Source organism: Gymnodraco acuticeps, unplaced genomic scaffold (genome assembly GCF_902827175.1).
Source record: "Gymnodraco acuticeps unplaced genomic scaffold, fGymAcu1.1, whole genome shotgun sequence".
In the NCBI taxonomy this organism is placed as follows: Eukaryota; Metazoa; Chordata; class Actinopteri; order Perciformes; family Bathydraconidae; genus Gymnodraco; species Gymnodraco acuticeps.
This window is the reverse complement of record NW_022992265.1, coordinates 1,325,665-1,349,079: the sequence shown is the minus strand read 5'-3', so window position 1 is coordinate 1,349,079 and position 23,415 is coordinate 1,325,665. Positions and strand designations below refer to the sequence as shown.

At 42.4% G+C, this 23,415-nt stretch overlaps 1 protein-coding gene across 6 annotated transcripts in view; it reads right to left on the bottom strand.

Annotated features, from left to right (window-relative positions):
* The window catches only part of robo1 (roundabout, axon guidance receptor, homolog 1 (Drosophila)), a 254,486-nt gene that overhangs the window by 48,799 nt on the left and 182,272 nt on the right, over nt 1-23,415 (bottom strand). For all 6 annotated transcript variants that reach the window (XM_034207109.1, XM_034207111.1, XM_034207110.1 and 3 more), the window contains 4 exons: nt 6,891-7,048; nt 2,320-2,440; nt 530-668; nt 226-353 (listed from right to left, as the gene is read on the bottom strand). In XM_034207109.1, coding sequence (XP_034063000.1) covers nt 226-353; nt 530-668; nt 2,320-2,440; nt 6,891-7,048 — 546 coding nt within the window. The remainder of the gene's footprint in view (nt 1-225; nt 354-529; nt 669-2,319; nt 2,441-6,890; nt 7,049-23,415) is intronic.

Sequence of the window (23,415 nt, the reverse complement as noted above, 5' to 3'; positions counted from 1 at the left end):
TTCTTTTTTATTAGAAATCAATCAGCTAATTGAGAGAGAATAGGTGAAAGTGATGCCCCTATAGTAGTAAAGCTGCAGACTATCATTGCAATGTGGCTGGGCTAAATTGCAATTGAATCAGGCTTCACGGTTACCCAAAATAGAAATGCACCAAGAATAGCTGTCCAAGGGGCTGTAAATGAAAATACTGAACAGGGTGATGGTGGTCACAGTATTTTCTCTTACCGTGGACGGTGAGCGAGGCCGATGCCTCCGCCTTGCCCACCATGTTCTCGACCACGCAGGTGTAGGAGCCTACATCGGCTGAAGTCAGACGACGGATCTTCAGGGTGTGGTCTTCACGAATCTCATATCTGGATTAAAACAAATATCCATGTATCAAATGTTGACATATAAACAAAAACTGTGTATAAGCAGGCTTAATGCATCATGCGTCATCTGATGACACTGAACAAATATGTATTTGGATCTAACAAAGACAGGGAGGATGGTATTTTGTGATGAAAGGGGAGCAGTTGATGAGTCATACCTTCCTTTGGGCAGGTCACCATCGTCTTTCCTCCAGCGCACGGTGGGAACTGGGTCGCCACGAGCCTCACACCTGAACTCCACACTTTGGTCTACTAACATCACCTGGCTGCCTGGGCGACGGACAAAGCTGGGACGTTCTGCATAGATTGCAGCAAAAAATGTGTTTTAAAAAAAAGCAAAGAACAGTTTTACATGAAAAATATTTGTACTTATTATACCAGCTATATTTTTTGCAATTCTTAGTTTTTTTATTTATAGTTAGGCTTCTACGGAGCCCCCCTGGTGACAAAATATGAATACGTGGCCACGTATTAATAATGCGTGGCCACGAGTTAATAATGCGTTGCCACTTATGAGTTATTATGTTCCCACGCATTAGTAATTCGTGGGAACACAATAATTATTACGCAATAACTAAATCCAGATAGTCTATAGAAACTGATGACTGAGTGACAACCATAGACTGTATATATAAAGGTGACAACACTAGCTAAACTCTGTACCGTAGGCTACGGCTATTATCGCGAAGCATGGATCATTTTGATTTCATTTTATTTTCATTTGGGTATGAATTATAATGATATTCTGCAATCCCTTGCAGTTAAGCACAGTGTCATCCTTAGCAAAAGGCACTTGATTCGGCTGCTGAAAATGCACGGTTTGAAACGTAGTTGAGTAGGCCTAAAGTTAGAACGATATTGGCAGATTCGGATTTCACGGATCAATAACTCATGAACAAAACGTTTGGCTTCAGAGCCAAGAGAAAAATTAGATGTTCAATTCAATTAAGCCATTTTGAAGTTTGAGTTTTAGGTCCTGGGAGGTGTCCTGTAATGAAAATGATGTAATAATTTGAAATAATCTAGTATTTAATTTGACTAATTGAGTTTTTATACAGATATAACAAGGTAATAAACAATTTACGGTTAATGACACAGTTTAAAATGTACAATGTCCATCAGACTTTAACCAGGTTGGTTTATGATTAACCATAGTATTCTCATGCAAAGGGACAAACTAAAAAACTCAAAGCTGGCCTTGCTTAAGCCCTGACAGTATTATTTCAGTATAATTATTTTATTTACAAAATGGGCTCTGTTCTTGCTCTTTCTGACGGATTCACTGAGGAGAAGAGGAATAGGGAGTAACACAACTGGTGATACAATCAGGAGTCTGGACATGCTCTCTGCTTGGGACACAGGAGGTCATTCATGATGAAATAGGGTGCAGCTGGTCATAGGAGACACACTGCTGGGGCCAGCATGGGATTCATAGTTAAGTGTGAGATTGGAGGTCAGCTCACACTCTATCTGATAAAGGTCAGTGACACCATTTAGTTCCCTGGGAGATAGACAATGGAAAAGTAACATCTGGATTCTGTTTCTCACTGCAGACAAACAAGTGTGTGAATGTGTGTGCAAGAGTGTGTATGTGCATGACATGTGTGTCCGTCCTGGGAGAGGGATCCCTCCTCTGTTTGCTCTCCCTGAGGTTTCTCCCATTTTCCCCCTTAAACTGTGGGTTTTCTCTGGAAGTGTTTCCTTGTACGATGTGAGGGTCTAAGGATAGAGGGTGTCGTTTTTCTCATACTGATATTCTGAACAATCTGTGCTGTTGTATTTGCTGTAAAGTGTCTCTACTGTATCTACGGCTATTTTTATTATATGTACAGCACTTTGGCTCGACCAAAAATCGTTTATAAATGTGCTATATACATAAAACTTGATATGATTTGATTTGCTTGTATGTGGACAACAGATTAAGATATTCTAAAAGAAGATTTATTACCAAGTACTGTGAGTTCGGCTATTTCACTTTCACGTTCTCCGACCATGTTTGTGCCAACGCACACATATTTCCCAGCATCGCTCTTCCGGGCATTTGTGATCATCAGCTTCCCTCCGCGTATCTAAAGGGAATAAAGTAAGAGGAGAGAGGCTTATCATTGAGAGGAAAACAGCAAAATGAAAGTCTGAGAGACACAGTGGGCCTGTGGTTGACACAGAAACAATTAAACAGCACAGCTCAAACATTACAAAACATTTTCCTTATTACAAGCACTTTGAATTGCCTTGTGTTGAAAGGTGCTATATAAATAAACTTGCCTTGCCTTGCCTTATTGCATTAAAGAATGTCTTGATTACAACACCAATATGAAATGTACTCACAAACACATAATGGCTTGGTGCTGAACTATTGGACTTTTGAGCATTGGGAACAAACTGATCTTTCTCCCTAGCCCATTTTTTTAATTTTTGCACTCAGCTACCACTTGGAGTCTAAATCTCTATCAGTCGGCCAGTTCCTCCTCAGGGCCAAAGAACCAAAGAACACTTTTCCAATCCAACACAAATGTGGATCCCTGAGGAAACACCTGAGGCTCTGCAGGACTGTGAGCACTTTTCCAGTTGCCTCAAAGAGCTTCAGGACACTTTTGTCTAATATGTTGCGGAACGTTTTAAAGAATATTCTTCTTGATTTTTTCCCCGTGTGTGCATACAACTGCAAGTGAGAGCAAGTACACATACATTCAAGCAAACATGAACAGCGCACACACCCAGCGCTGAATGTGTGTTTGTCCAGGTGAATGTCATGTCTGTTATTTCCCAGGGCTTTGATTACAGGCCAGAGGAGGTGCTTTGTTCTCAGGCAGTCAGAAAGACAGCCCCAGCACAGCCCCCCCAGCCCTTCTCTCAGCTCACAACCATGCCAGTCAGTGCAGAGACAGACAATAGAATGGTGCACCAATGATCTCTTTGCCTTGATGGGGGATTTAGGTTTTAAATGCACATATCAGCGTGCGAGACCCGGGACCACCACCTGCAAGCATGTAATCGATACCCTCATTAGAGTACCTCTGACAGAGAGCTTGACACACAATATTGCAAATGCGTGACTACTATGTTAAACACAAGCCCTTCTTACATGTGTGTTCACTTGTGATCCATGATGCCCCTCAGGAAATCTACACCACTGTATTCCACATTATCACTTGCATATGACAGACACACTTGTGTGTATATGTTTTAGCTTTCATAAAGTCACCAGGCTGAGTCTAAGATACTTGAAGGACAACTTTGCAACCGGATATATTTTTCAGCTTCTGAGGCATTCCTCAGCCCTACTCCCTGTTTAATATTCATGGTAAAGCAGGAGGGCATAGGGACTTGAAGAGGCTGTGGAAGGTTGGCTTATTTAGGGAACCCCGTGGTGCTGGAAGGGTTTGAAGTATCATTATGTTACTGTTTGTTTGAGGAAAGGCTAAGCAGCTAAAACACTGTGACACTCACAAGGGCCCAAGGTCAGGGCAGACCATACAGCACAGAAAGAGGGGGGTGTACCGTTGGGTCCACAGGGCTTTAACATGAGGATCCACTTAAGGCCCCATCCACTCTATCCATACTCCTACCTCTGTGTGGCAGTTTCCCATTCTCCACAGGCATATTTGAAGTGCCAGAGCAGCAGGGACTCTGAGAGCAAGTAAATGAATGCAGCGGCGGCCCTCTTTTTCTGCAAATGCATATCCAACACAGCAAAGCACACAGGCTGCTAAAAGCCCCAACAATCTGAGCATTATCCCTGCATTACGCGAGATGGCTCTATTCTGTTGCCTTTTGTCTCATGTCTTTTGGCATTGCTGATAATGAAAAAAAGCCTCTATTCAGCATGCATTCTGTTGGTAATCACACAACGGTCCAATTTTCCAGGCTGATAATTAACCACAACTATTGCACAAAGGGAGAGGACAATGTGCTGCATGTTGGTTGTTTTGTGATGTCGAATTGCCCTAAGCAGACAATGGTCGAGGTTTAGATACTGGCATTATTCCTGTATATGTTTATTTATCCTTTATTCATAGTTCCTGCAAGACCTGTGTGACAAAGTTGAGAGGAATGCAGCCAGCTGCAGCTTGTGGCATGGCAGCATTACAGGCTGATAGCGCTACCTCACTCTTTATGGCTCAGTGGGAAACTCTTCATAACCACCCCACATGCAGTCATGTGAGATGGCATACAGCATGTCATTGATGTTTACACACAGCTGACCAAAATAGATAGAAAAACAGAAAAGTTTATTCTGAAGTTGAGTCTCTCTTTGCACTGCAGCCACCAAAGCCAAGTCCACCAATCCCAGTAAAGTACAGTTCAAAGAGTAAACGGTTTGGGAGCTCGCTCTGATCACCAAGGAAACTGCACGTTCCAGCATGTTGCACGGTTGGAGGAATGAACTGAACCAAACACAACAATGTAGGCTGGATGAGGGGGGGCCCTTGGACGAGCTCAGCTGTTCATCACATTATAAAGATTCCCCCCCCCCCCTCTGCTTGCTCTCTGCAGACCTCAAGTTACTCACAACAAATGAAATATAACTAACTGTAGACTAACTGGTCCCATCATGATTCTCTACTTCTAATACAGCTTTTAACACAGGAGACAGTCCTGACTCCCATCTGTCACCATAGTTGATTACACATACTTAGATTATCATGTATGACGTCTCGCACTACTTTAAACGTGGTTATTTGGGAACACTCAGTTTGTGAGGTTTGTGCTTGTCAGGAAGTTTACAGTGAGTAACTCCAGCTGGTCCAAGTAGCTAATTTAAATCCATCAAAGCCTTTTTCATTTCCACAAAAGACCCAACAGTGTTGCAGACAAGGACACAACTTTGAGTCATTTAGCCTTTCTCACAGCAGCCGCGTTAACAACATTTACTCTGAGGATTCCACCCATCAGTGCACAAAATCACATAAACATTACAGAGAGTAAGTCCTTACTTCCACCATGCAAGGGGGTAGGATGGATGCTGTTGCAGAAATTATTTATAAACAAAATAAATAGTGTGAACATGTGTTGTATTCAGTGGGACTCAAATATAATTATGGGAAAGGCTATGTGCGCAAGAACCATGCGTCACACTACATGAGTAATATAAGTAAAACCAGAGCTGCTTTGTCCCCAAAATACCTCTCACACTAACAGCATGAGCTAGTTTGTCATTAGTTAAATGAACAATATTAAAAAGATGATTATATTTTATTTTACAGAGTGTAAAAAAAGGATGCAATAAGCTAAAGTGTAACAGTGGGCACAGCTAGGTTGCGTAAATACAATAAATACATAATACATGTATGATCCAAATGTGTAGAAAAAGGACAAACCGTATATAGAGAGATTTCGTGCTTATCAGTAACTACTCACTTAACTCGGGGACAAATATGATTTGATTCTCGTTAAACTAGATTATGCGCTTGTTTCTTTCAATTATGTTGCTCAGTGGCAAGACTTGGACTCCTAATCTCCTGCCTGAGCAGCTTAGAGAGAAACAGAGAGGAAGAATACTCACACTGTTTACGAGTAAAATGTGCTTTCAGTGCTCAATGCACGCAACCTCAACTGGCCCTCAATGAGCAAAACTGTGTTCGATCATTTACAGTGCTCCGATGAAGACAGCCAACAGCGATAAATCACTGAATCAACTTACCCAGTAATGAAAATGTATTGAGCACAACCAGGCCAGGCATACAGAGTGGAACATCTTTATTAGTACCTTGTATTCATTATCTGACTCTACTGTAAAGTCAGCCATTGTCAGCATTTGGGGACCAAACTATTTGAGTACTAAAGAACTGCAGGATGTGGAGCCAGAACTGGTGGGGTTTTCAGGAAAATGGGAATCAGACACTCAGCTCACTACTCCTCAACACCTGCTTGTGTTGGAGTGCTGAGTCAGAGCTTTTACTGTGATTCGCTCAATCATACATCCAAACAGCATTAACAGATGCAACTAAGTCTCTTCAACAAAAACAACTATGGTCCCAAGTTGTGTTTTTTTTTTAGACATTTTGAGCAGGTATTATTTCAGACCATAGGCTAGCAAGCATGTAGAGCTGATTGATGCTGCAGTGCCAGCTGTGCTGTTGTTTTAATTAAAGCCGAATAATTGGTGGTTTGGTTGCAAATCAAATGTAAAGAGTTGTTTGGATTTCTGCAGGCGCTGCTGCTGAGTACAACACTTCCCCTAGTTGATTTCATCAGCAGGCCATCCCCGATCAATGCACTGCTGCTGACTGAGGGAGCGAAACAGATTCTATCTACCTCGGTCATTAAAGGTTGTTGCCACCGAAATAGGTTGCTTTGGGTTCAGTAATTGCTATATGTGAATAATGAGGCAAACAAATCAATCTTTCAGCAAACACTGAAGTGGTGGTAATGACTTGACCTGCATCACTGGGTCATTCTATCGCATACATTTAAACACACCATCCTTATATACAAAGCAGTATTCAGGCATTAATAGGATAACCTACGTGTGAGCAATAACAAAGTCACTAAACTTTACCAAAAAAAGATTCTTACAGTGATTCTCTCATCTCGGTCGTCAATGTTTACTCCATCTTTTTTCCACGATATGGTGGGTTCAGGATGTCCACGGGGAGGTTGACACTCCAGGACCGCCGGCTCTCCTGCCGCCACGATCACATCTGCAGGGTTTTGTCTGAAGTCATCACGTAAAACTGCAAGAAAACAGAAATGAAACTTTTAACAGAAAGTCAATACTCCTTTAGGGAAAACAGTAAATAAAAAATATAGATGTTTAAATTACACTTTAAGCTGTTGCAACATTAATAAAGCCCATGGCAGCTTGTAAAACAGCAGTCAATTTCCACACAGAGTTCCGCACAGATAATAAATGCTAAGCAAACATATTGATTTAATGCACCATTGAAAACAGTAACAATCAAGCCAACATGTGTTCACAGGATATAAAATGGACTTAGACTATGTATACAACATTTGTATAGGCTACTATTCATAACAACGTATACAGTTGTATTTAATGGCCTGTTGTCTCTCCAACCTTTCTGACAATAAGCTTTACAACAGCTTGATGAACACATATTTGTGCCCATCAACATCTCTAATAGCAATGACCTTCCTCTTTGTTTACTGAGCCACAACGACCTTCATGTAATCATGCACACACACACACACACACACACACACACACACACACACACACACACACACACACACACACACACACACACACACACACACACACACACACACACACACACACACACACACACACACACACACACACACACACACACACACACACACACACACACACACACACACACACACACACACACACACACACACACACACACACACACACACGGACACATGCACACACACCTTAGTACACAATGATGATGGCCTCTCCATCATCACTTCTTCATCTCTCCCTGACAGTCCATATTTACATCCCTTGCTCATATGCTATATTCACATAGATACAAATCTACATTAGATCCAATCAAACATTGCTGCCTTGCTAAGGTCTTTGCTATAATATGATTCTTATTTGCATTGATTTTCCTTGGAGAAATGCTCGGAAAAAGATGACACGGCCATGGATTTTCATTATCCAACATATGAGATCCACACCTTCTAAGGTCTAATTTATTGGTACAAATATGAAACTGAAAAGAAGGTGAAGATTTTAAAGAGATGTACTGAGTAATTCTGGTATTCAATTGGGGGTAAATGCAAAACTACAAAACCTGTTTTATCTAAAATCATTAGTCTTGTCTGCCTGCCTCTTCAGAATATTACTTCAGCATCATTACCAACTGGTAGTAGTTGCAACAAAACAGATCAATGCATGCCTTTTTTCTAAGGGGAAAAGGAACAGCACATCTTTAGACTCCATATCTACTCTGTTATAGCTAAACTGGAGAGAAGAAGCCACCAGATACTTTCTGCAGACAGCGTGCCAGTAATCACTTCCACAGCTTTACTGCACAAGCATATAAAAACCAATGAAAATATTGCTTGTAAATTTCAAGCTGAACTCCAGGCCACACACAAAGTATGCAAGGTCAGCAATCTTGGTTATCCCTTTGTATGTATGGAAAGTAAATGTATGCTTGTGTCTGTGTTTAAGGGATAAAACCTTTCTATTGTCTCACGCTCCTCAGCTTGCTCTAAAGTCACCTCAGTCACAGATCAAAGTCAGGCTCAACACAGGACCCCCTCACCTACCGACAGCCAACAAATTCCTCACTAAACCCTTTAAGCACTTAATTGGACATTGCTGAGCCAAGATACTGCTCTCTGCTTCTTGTAACGTGGAGTAGGAGTCCAATTCAACAGGAGCCTGCTTTTGGAGTCAGATGGGTTGTAATAGCTCTTTTGCTGAATACTCCCACCCACACCTTCCTACATGCAGCTGTGACATTACCATCCCTAAATGATCTAGAATAGGAACAGGTTTTATTGTCTGATTGTCTGTTGAAGGAATATATTTACATATACATGCAGTGTGCTGTAAACACATGAATGACGATCATGTGTACATGTTCTACGCTGACTCTGATCCAACTCAAACTCAGCGGTGCAGCTGTGATGCAAGTGAGCTCATTTGGTTAAAAGCAGATACAGTCATCCAGGAATGCAAATGTAAACACTAAACATCCGATCCATTAGAGCACCAGCTCCATTTGATTAAACAGTCTCCACTTCTGTCATGCCTGACATCAGACGCAACTGTTGGAGTGGTCAATTGAAACACTCTGTATCCAGGCAAAAAGTTGTCCTTGAATATCAAAGGGGGTCAATATAATACTCATATTATACTTTGTTAGCGTGCAAAACATCTATTTTTCTTGTTTTGTCTTAAAAGTATACAGATACTGATTCCGAATGTTTGAGCAATATCCTGTTGATCAAGAGTGTTTAAAGAGCATATGAGAGAATTCATGATTGGAGTGCCTCACTAAAGCTTGTATTAAACGCTTGGTTGAGCAGGTTGAGTAACTTTAACGGTGACATTAAGTGCACATGGTCTCCTCTCAGTTGGTCTCTACCTCCCATGCTGGTTTCACCGGAACTCTCACAGCTAACATGCAGATGCATCTGTCCCTCTGGAAAATAAAAAGGGATGTGTGTGGGGAGGAAAAGAGGAAAAAACGATGCTGTATTGACTGGTTGGAGGCCCGGGGGATAGCATCCAGTGTTTACACTCACAGCGCTGTGACCTCCACCCCTCCTTAGCAGCACTAGCTCCCCTCACCTCGCTGCCCTCAATCCTCCTCCACACCAACACCTCTTTGTTATAAACACAGCTGAGTGTAGCACAGCAGACAGCCACGAACATCTGCGTAGTTGAAAACAAAAATCCTCTGGGATAAAGGCAAAATGAGCAAGAGAGAGACAGAGGCAGCCAGACAGTCTGTAGGAGAGACAGACGGACACAGATCTGGATGCGGTACAAAGCCCTAACTCTTCCGCCAGAAGCCCTGTCAGATCCGGAGCTGTGGTAGAACCGGCTGCCTCTGGCCCCCCTGGTTTAAATAAGGCATCCAGCATCCCTCCTTCCTGTATACATACTGCATAAGGCCCCACTCGCCTGCCTCCCTAGCTGATTCTGTTCAAGGACCAAGAATTTGGTGGAAAAAAAGGGGATAAAGAGTCTCTCACAATGTGTGCTGTCCTGAACGTGTGTGTGTGTGTGTGTGCAGTGTGGTCTGTGTCTGTGTTTGGGATAATGAGCCTACTCTACCATTCTGTCTCTCTAGTGAGCCTGCAGCTGTCCCCCAGCAGATAATATGTCCTGCGCTATTAACAGGGAGGCCAAACTCAATGTGTGTGTGCGTGTGTTTGTGTGTGTACAGAGAGATTTTCAGTTTGTGGCTTAATATGTGGAAATGGGCCAGAGTCACAGGTCCCAGCATGAAGACGCCTCTTTGTCCGTCCTGGATTTGCTCAAATATGCTGATAATAGGATGAAAAAGAGTGAATATCCGGACTTGGACAGATATCAATACGCTTTGTCAAGGTAAAGGGATACATTCTGCATTGCATATCCTCTTTTCAGTAGTCCAAGAACAAAACACATCCTATCTCATCTGGCTGACATGCCTCGCTGCAAGACAAATGGCTGACTGTGCATAACACAACCATATCTATCAAAGCAGAGGTTTAGTTTGCACTGACAAACATGTGTTGGGCCCTGCCAAGTCCAGTACAACCACACTCCACTGTGTGTGATAAATCGCTCGCCAGAACCACAGTAGCAAATTGGTTCTTTGCTGAGGCTAAAGCAATTAGCTGCCATCATTTCTTACATCCAAACCCTCCTTTAAAGGTCAGCTGATGGCTGCTCTGTGCTTTGAAAGCTCCCAGGTTCTTCACCCCCGCTGTCCATCCACACACTCACACATTGGCAGATAAGCACACACACACTCTTTTCCTCAGGAAATTGAAAACAGATGTTTAAATGTCAAATTAAAATGAGATTCCCGATCTGCCCCTCCAACATTAATGAAAATGAAGATTTAATGCCACACACAAGTCTGGGTGGGAAGATCAGATGAGCTTTCTTCTGAGGAAATTAAACCAAGTACAACAAGCTTCCCCGCAAATCTTTGGGAGGATACAAAAACAGACCCACCAGGGAATTAAAGATTTATCAGAAGGCACCCGGAGTCAATCCTGCAAACAGAAAGATCACAGCGTGGGTCTCGCTTTTGGCTTCAGATTTTTTCTTGGAACAGAATGGACATGGCTTGCCCCTTAAGGGAAGCAGCATGTAAGAAGGTAAGGTAAGAGAAATAAAGACAATAATGAAAGATAATCCATCTCTCTACCCGTTTGTCTCTCTTCCTGGTTTCCTGAAAGTAGATCTGCTTCTTTTAAACTGTTTAATTTACTCCATTTGCTTCACAAGCTGACACAATATTAGGCTTTTGAGAGTCAAACATCATCAAATATAACTTGATAATATCCAGAAGGGATGTTATAACAAACAGTAAGTCAAATATCAAATCGCCTAACAGTCAGAATTAGTAACTGCTGAATGCCTCAGCTCTTACTTTTCCATTAATGTACTCTTTTTAGAAGACTCTGTCTGAATAACAGCAACATATAAATGAACAAATTAGAAAAGGGAAAAGTGGAATGCTATTTCACATCACAAGATAAACGTCATAAATTCTCACTAGCTGACAAATCTATGAGTATTAAACTAAGCCTTACATTGGCTGGGCAACCCTCCAATGCATTTCATACGACATACATACATGTATCCTTTACGAGTGTTGTTTATGCCATAAGCAAAAATATACCTTATTCAGCTCAGTTCTTCCATATTGATGCTATGTCTACACCTTGCCTCCAGCTCTGTCCTGTGGGACGAACACCTCTCTCATTCTCTCCCCCTACAACTCTCACTTTGTATCTGAATTTATCTCACCCCTCTTTGCTATTTGACCCCCTATCTTACCTCGCTGTCAGCTCACACACACTGAGCGGCTTACATAAAAGAAAGGCTCAAAGCCATGCCGTTTTAACCCTTGCCACTCTATTGGAAAAGGCTGTTGCAGGTGGATAATTTGCCAGGGGCGTGTGTACAGTGTGTGTGAGTTTGGACTGTATACATCTGTAGTTTTGCTGGTGGGTGTGAAGATATAATAGGTCTTCTACTGTACCTAGGTTTATCACTGCCTTCTCCTTCCTCCTCCTTCTCATTCCCCAGTTCCCCCCTGACCCCACCACCAGGGAGATGAGATTGGACATGGCAGACTCCCCTCTCTTTCTCTATATGGCTCTCGTTCCTTGGCTCTGAGCTCATGCCCTCTTTCCTGGCCTGCAGACACTTGATCCTACCATGCAGCATAATACTGTCTGAGGTAGATGATCAAAGATATAAACTTCACAGCTATACGCAAATACAGAGATAAAACTGACACTGAAGGAAGTTGTAAATAATATCACAAGCTTCCCACTGCGCAATGTGTTGTTATATATTAGAATTACATGTATACAATACACATGTAAATCACGGAGAAAACCATAGCACCTGGCTAGACACCCGTGACATTCAATATGAGGTCACATCTGTAGAGTCATAAGTGCTTAGTTGACTGCAAGAAGCCTTGTGGACACCGTAAATATGTCAACAACATCAGACAGACTGTTACCCAACTGGCCTTTAGGGTTTGCACCTGCACAGCCCGGATGCCATGAGGTCATCCTCCAGATTCACAAGTGATGTCACTGAATGGAGACAGGATGCCCTTATTAACTCTTATAAACACTCAGGGCCGGAACAATAAACTCTTAAGAGCCCATAATACGGACACTGCTTTGCCTGTTAACATGTTCCCTCAACATGTCTGACTTGCTTTGGTATGGAAATTTGATCAAAGGGAAAAACGAAATGTTTTCTAAAATCCTTTGAAGATATCTCGACCGTTGCAGATCCGTTGACACTGTGTTTTGATCAGCATCCACAGAGAGTGAACAGCACATGTGCTACTTACTGTAGCGATATACAAAAATAAATGTAAACTACGCTGTGTAGGGAAATGAGTCAGGCCCTTGTGTGTGGATTGAAACAGGGGTAAGGTGAGGGGGGTTTAGGCATTTACTCTTTACTGTGCCAGGTGATTACAGTCTATACCTGGCATTAGCACCAAGGGCAGATGGCTTTTTGGAGACTTTCGCAGCACAGCAGAGCACATCTGCACTCACTGCAGCCGAATGAGGCAGCAAAACGTAGAGGGTAAATCTCAGTGCTTCATTCTTCACATTACACACTTCAAAACACATGTAGACCTCATGCACATAAGTATCCAGCAGCAACTATATCTGTACACGAAGACACACGAAGACACACGAAGACACACGAAGACAGACACACACACACACACACACACACACACACACACACACACACACACACACACACACACACACACACACACACACACACACACACACACACACACACACACACACACACACACACACACACACACACACACACACACACACACACACACACACACACACACACACACACACACACATAAAGGAAACCTTGCCCCACCGCCGCACAGACAGAGAGGCCATTGAGTGCCTGTGTTTGTTTAAACGGTCATAAGTCTTCTCGTCAGGCTTGGAGAAAGAGATGGCGTTTGGCGAACACGGCGAAAGGCACATAGGGCAGCGGGGAGGCGGGTTTATGTGAGTGACTGAGTGAGTGAGTGACTTGGCACCTCAGTTATACAATAAACAGTATCTGTGTGATTTGAGTGCTGGGTGAGCAGGAGTTGGACTTAAATAAAAAGTGTTTCGAGAGCTGGGAATGCATAGGCAGGAATGTCGGATGAAAAAACGCAGCTTGAGAAACGACTCCCTTGCTATACAAAAATGTTCTAAAAAGGAAAAAAAATACTAATCCCATAAAAACCTTGCTGCCACAATGCAAAGTGTGTAATACACATCTGTATGGGATTATCACATTCAAATGTAATAATAAAAACAAAGCCATTTGTGGATTTGTCAGCTTTTGACAGATCAGTCAGACTACTGTCTGCATATGAAAGTGATTTCAAGGTGTGTTACCTGTTGTGGAAAAACAGAATCAAGTTTCTTGGTAACTGAAGACATGTATCGTTTTCTCATTAGGGACTGGCCAAGTTAAATTAAAAATATTCCCTTTACACAGCATAGAGCTGATGCCAATGGATTACATTCTATTTCCATCCAGTTTCACAACGCAGTAAAATAATAATGAGGGAGATAAAGCTGGATAAATTAGGTAAACCAACACTTTTTCCTAGTGGAGAATTGCCTTTATTTGCAAAACCCGTGTAACAAAAGACGACTCAGCTATAGCAGCACCGCAGCAATCAGCATAGCATTAGAAGCTCTTATGATGAGTCCTTTAGCAAGCCATGTTAGGCTGGACTCTTCTTTTAGTTACAAAGCCGTATTACTCAGGCCTGTCTTCAGTGATGTGAGTCTTGTATACAGCACTCCTTACTCCCTGGGGACGAGGAGGACATGAGAACCTTGTCTATCACCATTCACTGTACAACACAGTCTTGAGCCTGAAGCTCTTTGCAAAGAGATACAAAAGAGCAGATGTAACACTATAGTGTACACACACACACACCTGTAGAGAATGCTCTCTCATTCTCTGCCTCTTTTTTCCTCTCACACACAACATAGACCGAGGCTAGTGGGCTCTGTTATCTGCCCTTTGTAATCCGTGCCAAGGGGAATAAACATATTCATACAATACACGCAGAGTGAAATATGGTTGTGCCATCCTGTCTATAAGACATGAGACAAATCACTATTCTCAGTGTATTTGCAGCTAGTATATGAATACACTCCCAATGATAAGCAACACTCTTTAACTATAACATTCAAAATAGCCTACAATCAAAAAGATACAAAAGTATTTCTAGTTCTTCTAATTTGTCAGCATGTTGGTTGCAACTGTCTCTCAGCCTAACATGTGTATGTTATTTCAACTCTAAGATGGACACAACTCAGAGTAAGAAGCATTCTCATGGGAATCACTTTCTACTAAAGAAATGATTCCTATAAAAATAGCTGACAGTTTGAGTAATTTGATCCTGGAAAAAGAGGTTGCATTTCAATTTGCTAAATGTAATTGTTCAACTCTGTGAGCTTTTCGTTGTGTTGTGGTAGAGGCAGACATCCCAGGGATTGATATCTCAAAACCTGGACATAAAACCAGCTATCTGCATGGATAAATACTGCTTCAGTTGAGTGAAAACATAGGTTTGATGTCGTTTTGGTGAGCTGACCCTTTTTAAACTCTTTCCCGTTTTCTTTGCCTCAGAATTTGCCCACTTATTTTCCTCACTGTTGTTCTCTCTGCTGTCTGTGTTCAGATGTACTAGACTGTGCTAGTCTGAGTCTTCACAGTGTAATAGGATTCCATACAACACAGAACTGGTGAGAATATGCAGATTGCACATTTGTCACCATAGAATGCTCAGACAACAAATCCCTTTACCTCCAGAAAAGCAAGCATAAACACGCCATGGAATATCTTTATCCGCTCGTGCCCTAATCCTGCTACGTGTTTAACACAGCTCAGTTCACATTGTGTCGGTTATGTTTGCTGACAATATCTCCCTGTGAGCTGGCCTCCCGCCTGTGTGGCCCCAGCAGCTAGCCCTCTCCCAGCATCTGCAAAGATGAGGGCCTTATTAAAACAATCTTCCCAATTAACATTCCAGGCCCCTGGAGCCCAAGCAGCCCTCCCCCTGGACCTCCTCCATGTCTGACCCCTCCTCAGCTCTACAGTGACAAAGAGGCTGTGTAGGAGCAGGACCAGCCACAGGACTCTTGAACGTGACTGGACAGAGAGAGGCAACTTGGTTTTCCTTTAGACTATAATCTGTCTGTTTTTATATGTGTGTTAATCTGTGTAGCGTGTGTGAAAGGCAGAGAGACTGAGGAACAGAGAGGGTTGATACATGAACGGATAAATGAGTTACCATCAGTCAGGGCGGCACAGCCATCACAAACGCTCCTAATTTGATGTGACACGCAATGATGTGGGCTCATTCGCAGAGGGTGGATAGCTCATGATCCCAGGAGGGGTGGAGAACTGTAAGAGGAGCCTGTCAGCTAGCTAACTCACACCATCAGAGAAATTACATCCATAAACACAGCACGCTTTCCTGCGGAGTGCCATTTGACCTGCTGCTTACCCCCATCCCAGCATTTTAGAACACAAACATATGCTGCAGATCTTTTCACCTCTTTATTAGCCTGAGATCTAAAAACCAGATTACAGGACGCTCTCAAGTCTCTTACTCATCTTACCAAAACAAAGATATATTATCTACAAACAGCAGAGACTGACACAGTGTTGTTCTATAGTGGTGCTGTGCAAACAGGACCAGGGAAGGGGGAATCATATCCTGGTGAGGAGCAAGAGATGAGACATTTAAAATGACTGCGGCTCTGGCTTATTTTCATGTCATAGATAATGGCAATCACAAATATTAAACAGCTTCTGTTGCCTCAACTCAGCAGGACATTCCAGCGGTTATTGTAGACAGAGAACTTGGCAATTGACTTTGTTTGAATGATAATTCATGTGCAGGAAGGTGTGTTTGCTTATGTTTTAGTTCTCTCTACTGCCTATCCTGCCAGTCTGTTTGGCTTACACCTTATTGATGCATACTTAATGAGATCCGGTGGACATGCGGCGCACGGATATTCTCTCTGTAACAAATGTCAAACAAACTCATTCAAAGCAGAAAAGTTGGAACCTGTACATTTATCCTAAATTGGTAGACTGGAAATCTTAGCGTAATGTACTTAGTTTCTAATAGGAGTCTAATTCGATAGCGGTTTAGGAAACAGGGGAGTTGAGCGATTGTTTTGGAGAACAGTGTGTCTTAGTCGGGACAGGATCATAAACTAGGATTACATCAGCGGCTGTTGCAGAGATGACTGGGAAAGAGTAATTTGATAGTAGCTGTGTGAAGGGAAACCGGCAGGCACAGAGGAAACTGGGGAAGGAAAAAACACAAGGGGATCCAATGTAATGTTACAGCAGATCCCTCAGCCTTTCGTCATGGCCACTTTCATTCCCTCCATGCTGATCCCTCTCCAATCACTTTACCAGGCACAGGGGAGACGGGGATAGAGGGACGAAGGAGGAAAAGGTTGTTGGGGTTAAGTAAAAATGTAGAGGTGGGGGGTCCTTCAGAAAAACAGGGCGCAGGAATTATAAAATGGGTGAGATAAAGTAAATAAGGGTGCTGGAACACATGTGCTGCAGCACCAGAAGGGCACATCTTTGTCTGATCAGTTGCCGTCCCCATATCAATGGCTTCCACATGGACTGTAAACTCTCCCAGATGGACCCTGAGAAGATGAAAAGATGGCCGTATCCCTATCGGAGAGGGGATCTGTTACAGTGGGAAGAGATATCGAAAGGAAGGAGCGAGGGGAATGCTGGCGGAGTTACTGTGCCAGAAAGAAATAGAGAGCTGACATTTCATCTTTAGCACTTGCTCCCCACGTGAGTGTGTACACCCACGTGATCATTGCCAAACGCTTTAGTGCTATAGCTTTTCACTACATTTGTCAAGTTCCTTTACATGCAATATCGAGCATGGCTGATGCCAAGGGGAAAGGTTTGTAAGTGCGCCAGAAATTACCCGGATCCCTGTGAAATTGACACTGTGTAAGGTTTCAAGACTGATGTTAAGCCCTGGATATTCCATTTTAAGATTTTCATTAGATGAGGCACAGACAAAAGAAAGATCCCTTCAATTTTGTACCTATGTTTTATGGTATGCTTTGCTACTGGAACATCCTGGTGAGCTGATTTATGATCTCTCTCCCAAGGGAACAAAGCTAACCAGAGTGGCTGTGGAAATGTAAGGCTATCGCACAAACTTTACTGTGAGAAGAAATCTTTACCTCCTGAGGTACTGTCTTCCTCCGAGTTCAAGCTTGGCAGCCTGAGACTAGCCAGACGGATAGAGACATGTAAAGGTGGATATGTTTCTTTACTATAGTTTCCTGACTTCTGCTTTAGCCTCGACTTGGAGACTCAATCGAAAGTCCATCGTACCCATTGTTTAATCAAAACGAAAATGCTTTTGGTTTTTCATCCATTGCTTAAGTCCAAACACATCACATCTGTTCAAATTATTTTTACATGCAATGTTGTGTAATGTAATAATGATAGAAACATTTAGAACATTGTTAAGAGGTGATGGACAACTGCTGGCTTACATTAAAAAGGGAATATTAAAATATGCTCTCATGTATTTTCAATCCCATGGCTCCCTCTTTAATACAGATGGTCATAATGTATGTCTTCAAAACATAGACATCTGAAAAAGGTATATATGAACAGCTAATCACATTGAAGATGCTTCCTCTGGCAGTTAATCCCCTCGGGAAGAAGACAGGCCTTTGCAAGTATAGTATGAAAGCTATCAAATGTACAATATAAGGATGTTGTGAAAAATCAGTCATTGGCATGTTTCAATTGTCTTTTAATAAGGGGACATTTATCTTCCTGGTTGGACTTATTATTTTATTATAAAATGTTTGTTTCTCTGCTGTAAGTAGGAATGTTATGTTTTTGTTCTGCCAGAAGGCCTTTTTAAAATGTCAATGCAAAGACAAACAATTTAGAAGCTTTAAATGCTGACCATTACATGTTATGTATCAAACTTGTTCTGTACTGTATTGCTGAGCAGGTGTCTACAGGGACAACCACCGGAAGGAGCAACCTCTAGTTCACCCCTTCATAGAAAATCCTGCTCAACATGGATGCCATTCCTAACATCCAAAGGCATGTGGTCAGCCAAAAGCCCCCGTGCATCGTAGACAGATTACTCTGAAAGGAAAAGAGGAGCCCATCTGGAGCAGAGGAGGGGCAAGAAACAAGGGGGAGAGGGAACATTTAAGAAATGGAGGAGAAAGAACTGGCTGGGTGATTTTGAGGATAAGGGAACGCAGGGCGTAAATACAGAAGAGGATTCAGGGTTTGGAGAGGGGACAGATGTTTGTGTTTTTCTGCCAAAGGGGGATACTTTCAAGGTCTGGTCTGTTAAAGCACTGACTTGGATTGCTGTACAAATGAGGAAATGAGTGGTGAAAAATACAAAAAACAGCTTATGTGAAGGACAGTTTGTAATGTTTTGTAGAAAAAAACATCAAATGCTAAGTGAAATATCACCTAATGAGAGCTTAGGTGTGATACTGTATCACACCTAAGCTGTGTTAGCCTCCAGGTTTGACACACAGGTTTGAGGGAGTGACTGGTTCAGTGTGTGCTTGAGATCAGCGGCTGTGTGTACACACACAGCAATGTGTTAGGAGCGGTCGAGTTGCGTGGTCAGATGTACATCTGATTAGCACCTGCTGACCCAACTGACTACACGCTCATGGAGCAGCAGAGCCAGACGTATAACAAGCAACCGTGAAAGCAAACATGAAACACACTTCTGCATGCCAGCAAACAAACTGTCCCCTAGCAGAGAGTCCACACAACCGTCATCTGTTCCCTCAGTATCTCTTCAACAAATTGAACAACAGAGGTCGGGACTCAGTGAACAGATACATTCTCCCTCCGTTCTCAGCTCTCCTGAGATAAGACATTCCTCACGTGCCTCACATGGGGAGACGATTTACCACAAAATGCTGCCACTGCCTCCCCTACGAGGAAATCATCAAATAAATCCATGTTTAGTTCCTGCCAGGGCCAAAAATGCCAGCAAAGCCATGATAAGAGTGCATGCAGCTAAATGGCTACATTGTGCTCAACAAAGGGGAAAAAGCAAATCAGGGAGAGGATGTGATGGGGCTTGTTGCCCTCTGGATCAGCAGATGAGGGTGTTCAGTTTGTTGTGGAGAAGAGCAAAAATAAAACAGAGCAGTTCACGTCATGCGGGTGGGATGTGGCTGGGAGCACAGGCCATATGGGTGACATCAATAAAATGTTCCCCGACTAGTTCAATAGAACACAGGGACATATCCCATAGTCTGACCCAGTGAACGTCTTTAAAGGCAAATATATTGTGAAGCTGTGCAGGCGATAACACAGATGGCCAGACACGTTTGACAGGCTTTTCAAGTTTCCATTTGACATGAATGGCTTCTTTTTGGAATGTGGCACACTGATTACATTATGTCTGAATGGAAAACTAAGCACTGCACATTTCTTTACTAAAAACCCAACATGACATGCCCCTGCAGCCAATTGGACTTGCCAGCAAAGTTTAGTGCTGATTACAAACATTCCCCCCCGCAGTACCAAAGTCCACATGCCATCCATTGTCTGAGTCCCGTGCATGTTGTCTGTATCTGGGAGAGATAGCATCTCAGCAAGCCCTCGCTGTGGAGCTATGTGGCTTTCCGAGGCCTCCAGAGCCTTTGGAAGGCAGCACACCTGCACAGCAGACAATAGCAGTGGCTCCTAAGGATTCTGCTGGTCTTTGAAGTGGCGATGGATGTGAGCTCAATACCTCAGGCCCCCTCTTTTATCACGCATCACTCTGCGGTTTCAGCATGAAGCCTTTGTGATGAGAGAAGGCTTGGAGATGAGACGACCACAGCTTTTAAGGACGTTCAAGTGTTTGGTTGACCAGCCATTCCACATCACAAAAGGTGCTCATATGAGATGTACACAAAGCAAAACAAAGTCTGAAGGGGCTACATGCACTCTAGTCAGGTATTAAAACAGAGACAATGAATATACACAGAGAGGGAGAGATGTATCATGGAAGATGACCCAGGAGCTACAGTACGTTTGGGGAGGGAACACACCACACGGAGAGAACAATACATTCAACTCCAGAGTATCATAGTCACATCTTATATCACTATCTTCACTCTGGGGTGTTGGTAATTCGAATAAAAGGCCTTATTTGCATAAACCAGCTGTGAAATATAAAGTCATGAGGAGCAGTTGCTCTTTCGATGATGGAAAACCTACAGTATGAATTATTCGAGGCGACTTGATGGCAACATCTTTCTCTCCTCCTGCTTCCATCCCGGTCTCAAAGTTATCTTTGCCTCGTTTCTTTCTGACTGCTGCTCTGTTATTCTCTTCATATCATTTTTTGTCTCATTGCGTCTTCTTGTCACTCTGTGGGAGGAGTCGCACTGTTGAGGGAAGATTTTGGAGAAGAATAAAAAAGAGTCTTGAAAACAAGGGAGTGTAACACTGTGATTGACTGTTGCTGAAGCGGACACCTCATCTCTTGACAGGGCTACAACAAAGTCAAGTGAGTAGTAAACAGAGACATCACTAGCATGCCAGACGCTGTTCCAGTGTCAGCTCTCTCATCATGTGGCTGAAATGTTGACAGTGTTGTCCTTACAATAACGGTGTCTGACCCATCCGTCACCATCTTTTCTAGGATCCCTCCTTAACTACACACTATCAGCATACAGTCGCAGAATAATAACTCTGTTACTGTAAATCACCATGGCGTAGTTTGCTTGCCTAAAGGTGGTCCTGAAGTGGGCCAGTGAAGGAATGAACCACACACAGTAATGTATCTCCCCTGGTGACAGACAAGGCCTTACAGTATGTCTATGAATTGTGATGAGTAATGATCTTTGTTGGGTTGTCCATCACGCCACTTCTAACACATAGCCTACATACAGGTAACTGTACATCCTGCTTTCTAGTCATACATGTTTTCTATAATAAAAAAAAACAGACAGCCATATTGGTAACGTTTTAAAGACTTTACAAGCAAGCCTTGTATTATTTCATTCAGTTTACACATACCCTGTGTACCCTGGCATTATATATGTATATCTCTGTATAGCATTGACCTTTCCACACAAATATGATTATGTGTCCCTATTTATTATGTTCATTACTAATCAATGTTTTTGGGATATGAAGTAAAGCCCACAGTAAACAGTCAACATGTAAACAATTAACATAATTACAGTCACATTGGATGATACATTCAGTCCATCATTATCCATGGGATCTTGGTTTAAAAGTTAATATAGCATTATTCTATATTATTTATACGCTCTGCATCAGCCAAACGACTCGCTGCACCCTCGCTGCGAGGGGGACCCAAGTTCCCATCAGCAAAAACACGTGGGTTTGCTATCCTGGCTCCAAGATGGTGGAATGAGCTCCCCATTGACATCAGGACAGCAGATAGCTTGCACATCTTCCGGCCCAAACTGTTGGGCCGGATATTGCATCACTATATACTATAGTGATAGAAAGATATTTACTTAAAATAAAGTCATATTCATTAGGTTGTTATAGATGAGCACAATGCATATGTGCAAGGCCTATGGTTGGGAACTACAGTATCTATTTTGAGTGGCTCGTGCATGTTTTCAGTGGTAATACATACTGTGTTGTGTAGCAAAACGGCTGATACAAATGTCAGCTCGAAATGTAAGATCTGCATCCAAGTTTGGATTTGTACTCATTCTATACAAATTGTTCATGCTTGAGTACTGATGTATATGTTGAACAGGATTGTTCTTACAATTAAAGTTGTTTTGGCACTTGCCTGCAAAGAGCACATTGAGTTAGAGCCAGTTATATTTCGACAAAGCCTACGCACCAGCTTGAACTCTAAACTGGAACCATTGAATGTTTAGTTCGCCAACTTCCAGTTACACATTTTGGGTAGTAATTGATGTCACTGAGGAAATGTGCATTTTATGTGTTTATCAAACATTTGAGTTTCCAAGTTTTCACTGTGAACTGCCTCCTATGGTGGAAGTAATTACTGGACCAGATGTTGGATCACTGTTTCAAGTTATACATGAGGATATCATTCTGTGTAAGTTGTTTCACCTGAGTTGTCCTCTCCTTCTCCTTCTCCTCTCTTTAATGTGTTTAATGTTTTGTGATAACATGATGGCTGATGTGCCAGTCCAATACAAGAAACAGGGGCAGCCACAGAGGATAATACAATCCGTGAAAACATAATTTCCTGATCCAAAGCCCTTTTTCCCCCCTTTCTTTCTGTAATAACTCCAGTAATGAGAAAGAAAATGAAATAACTTCTAGGAATAGATGAAGCGTGACATCAATTCACCAACTAGGCCACATGCTCTGGTTCTCCATTTCATTTAGACCTTCACATTTGCGCAACAAATACTGTATTAATTAGACCCTCCAGAAAAACGCGGGCAAAAATCCTTGATTATGCGATCAAACATGCGGGGTTTTATGTGATTTAATGCGGTGAAATTGCGGGAAGTTGCGAAATATGCGGAAAGTTGCGAAATATGCGGAAAAAATAAATATTGGGCTGTCTTATTTATTTATTCTCTCTCACACACAACCTGCCACTAACGTTAAACCCTTTTACTATTCAATTAACCACATTCAATGTTTATTTATTGTAAAAGCAATTGGGCTATTTTAATCACACACACGCACACGCGCACACACACACACACACACACACACACACACACACTTCTCCGCCTCATTCTGTTTTCATTTACTCGTTCGTTATCTGACCAGCTTCGATCTTGTCGGCTACTCACTTCGTTTCTTGTAGCCCTC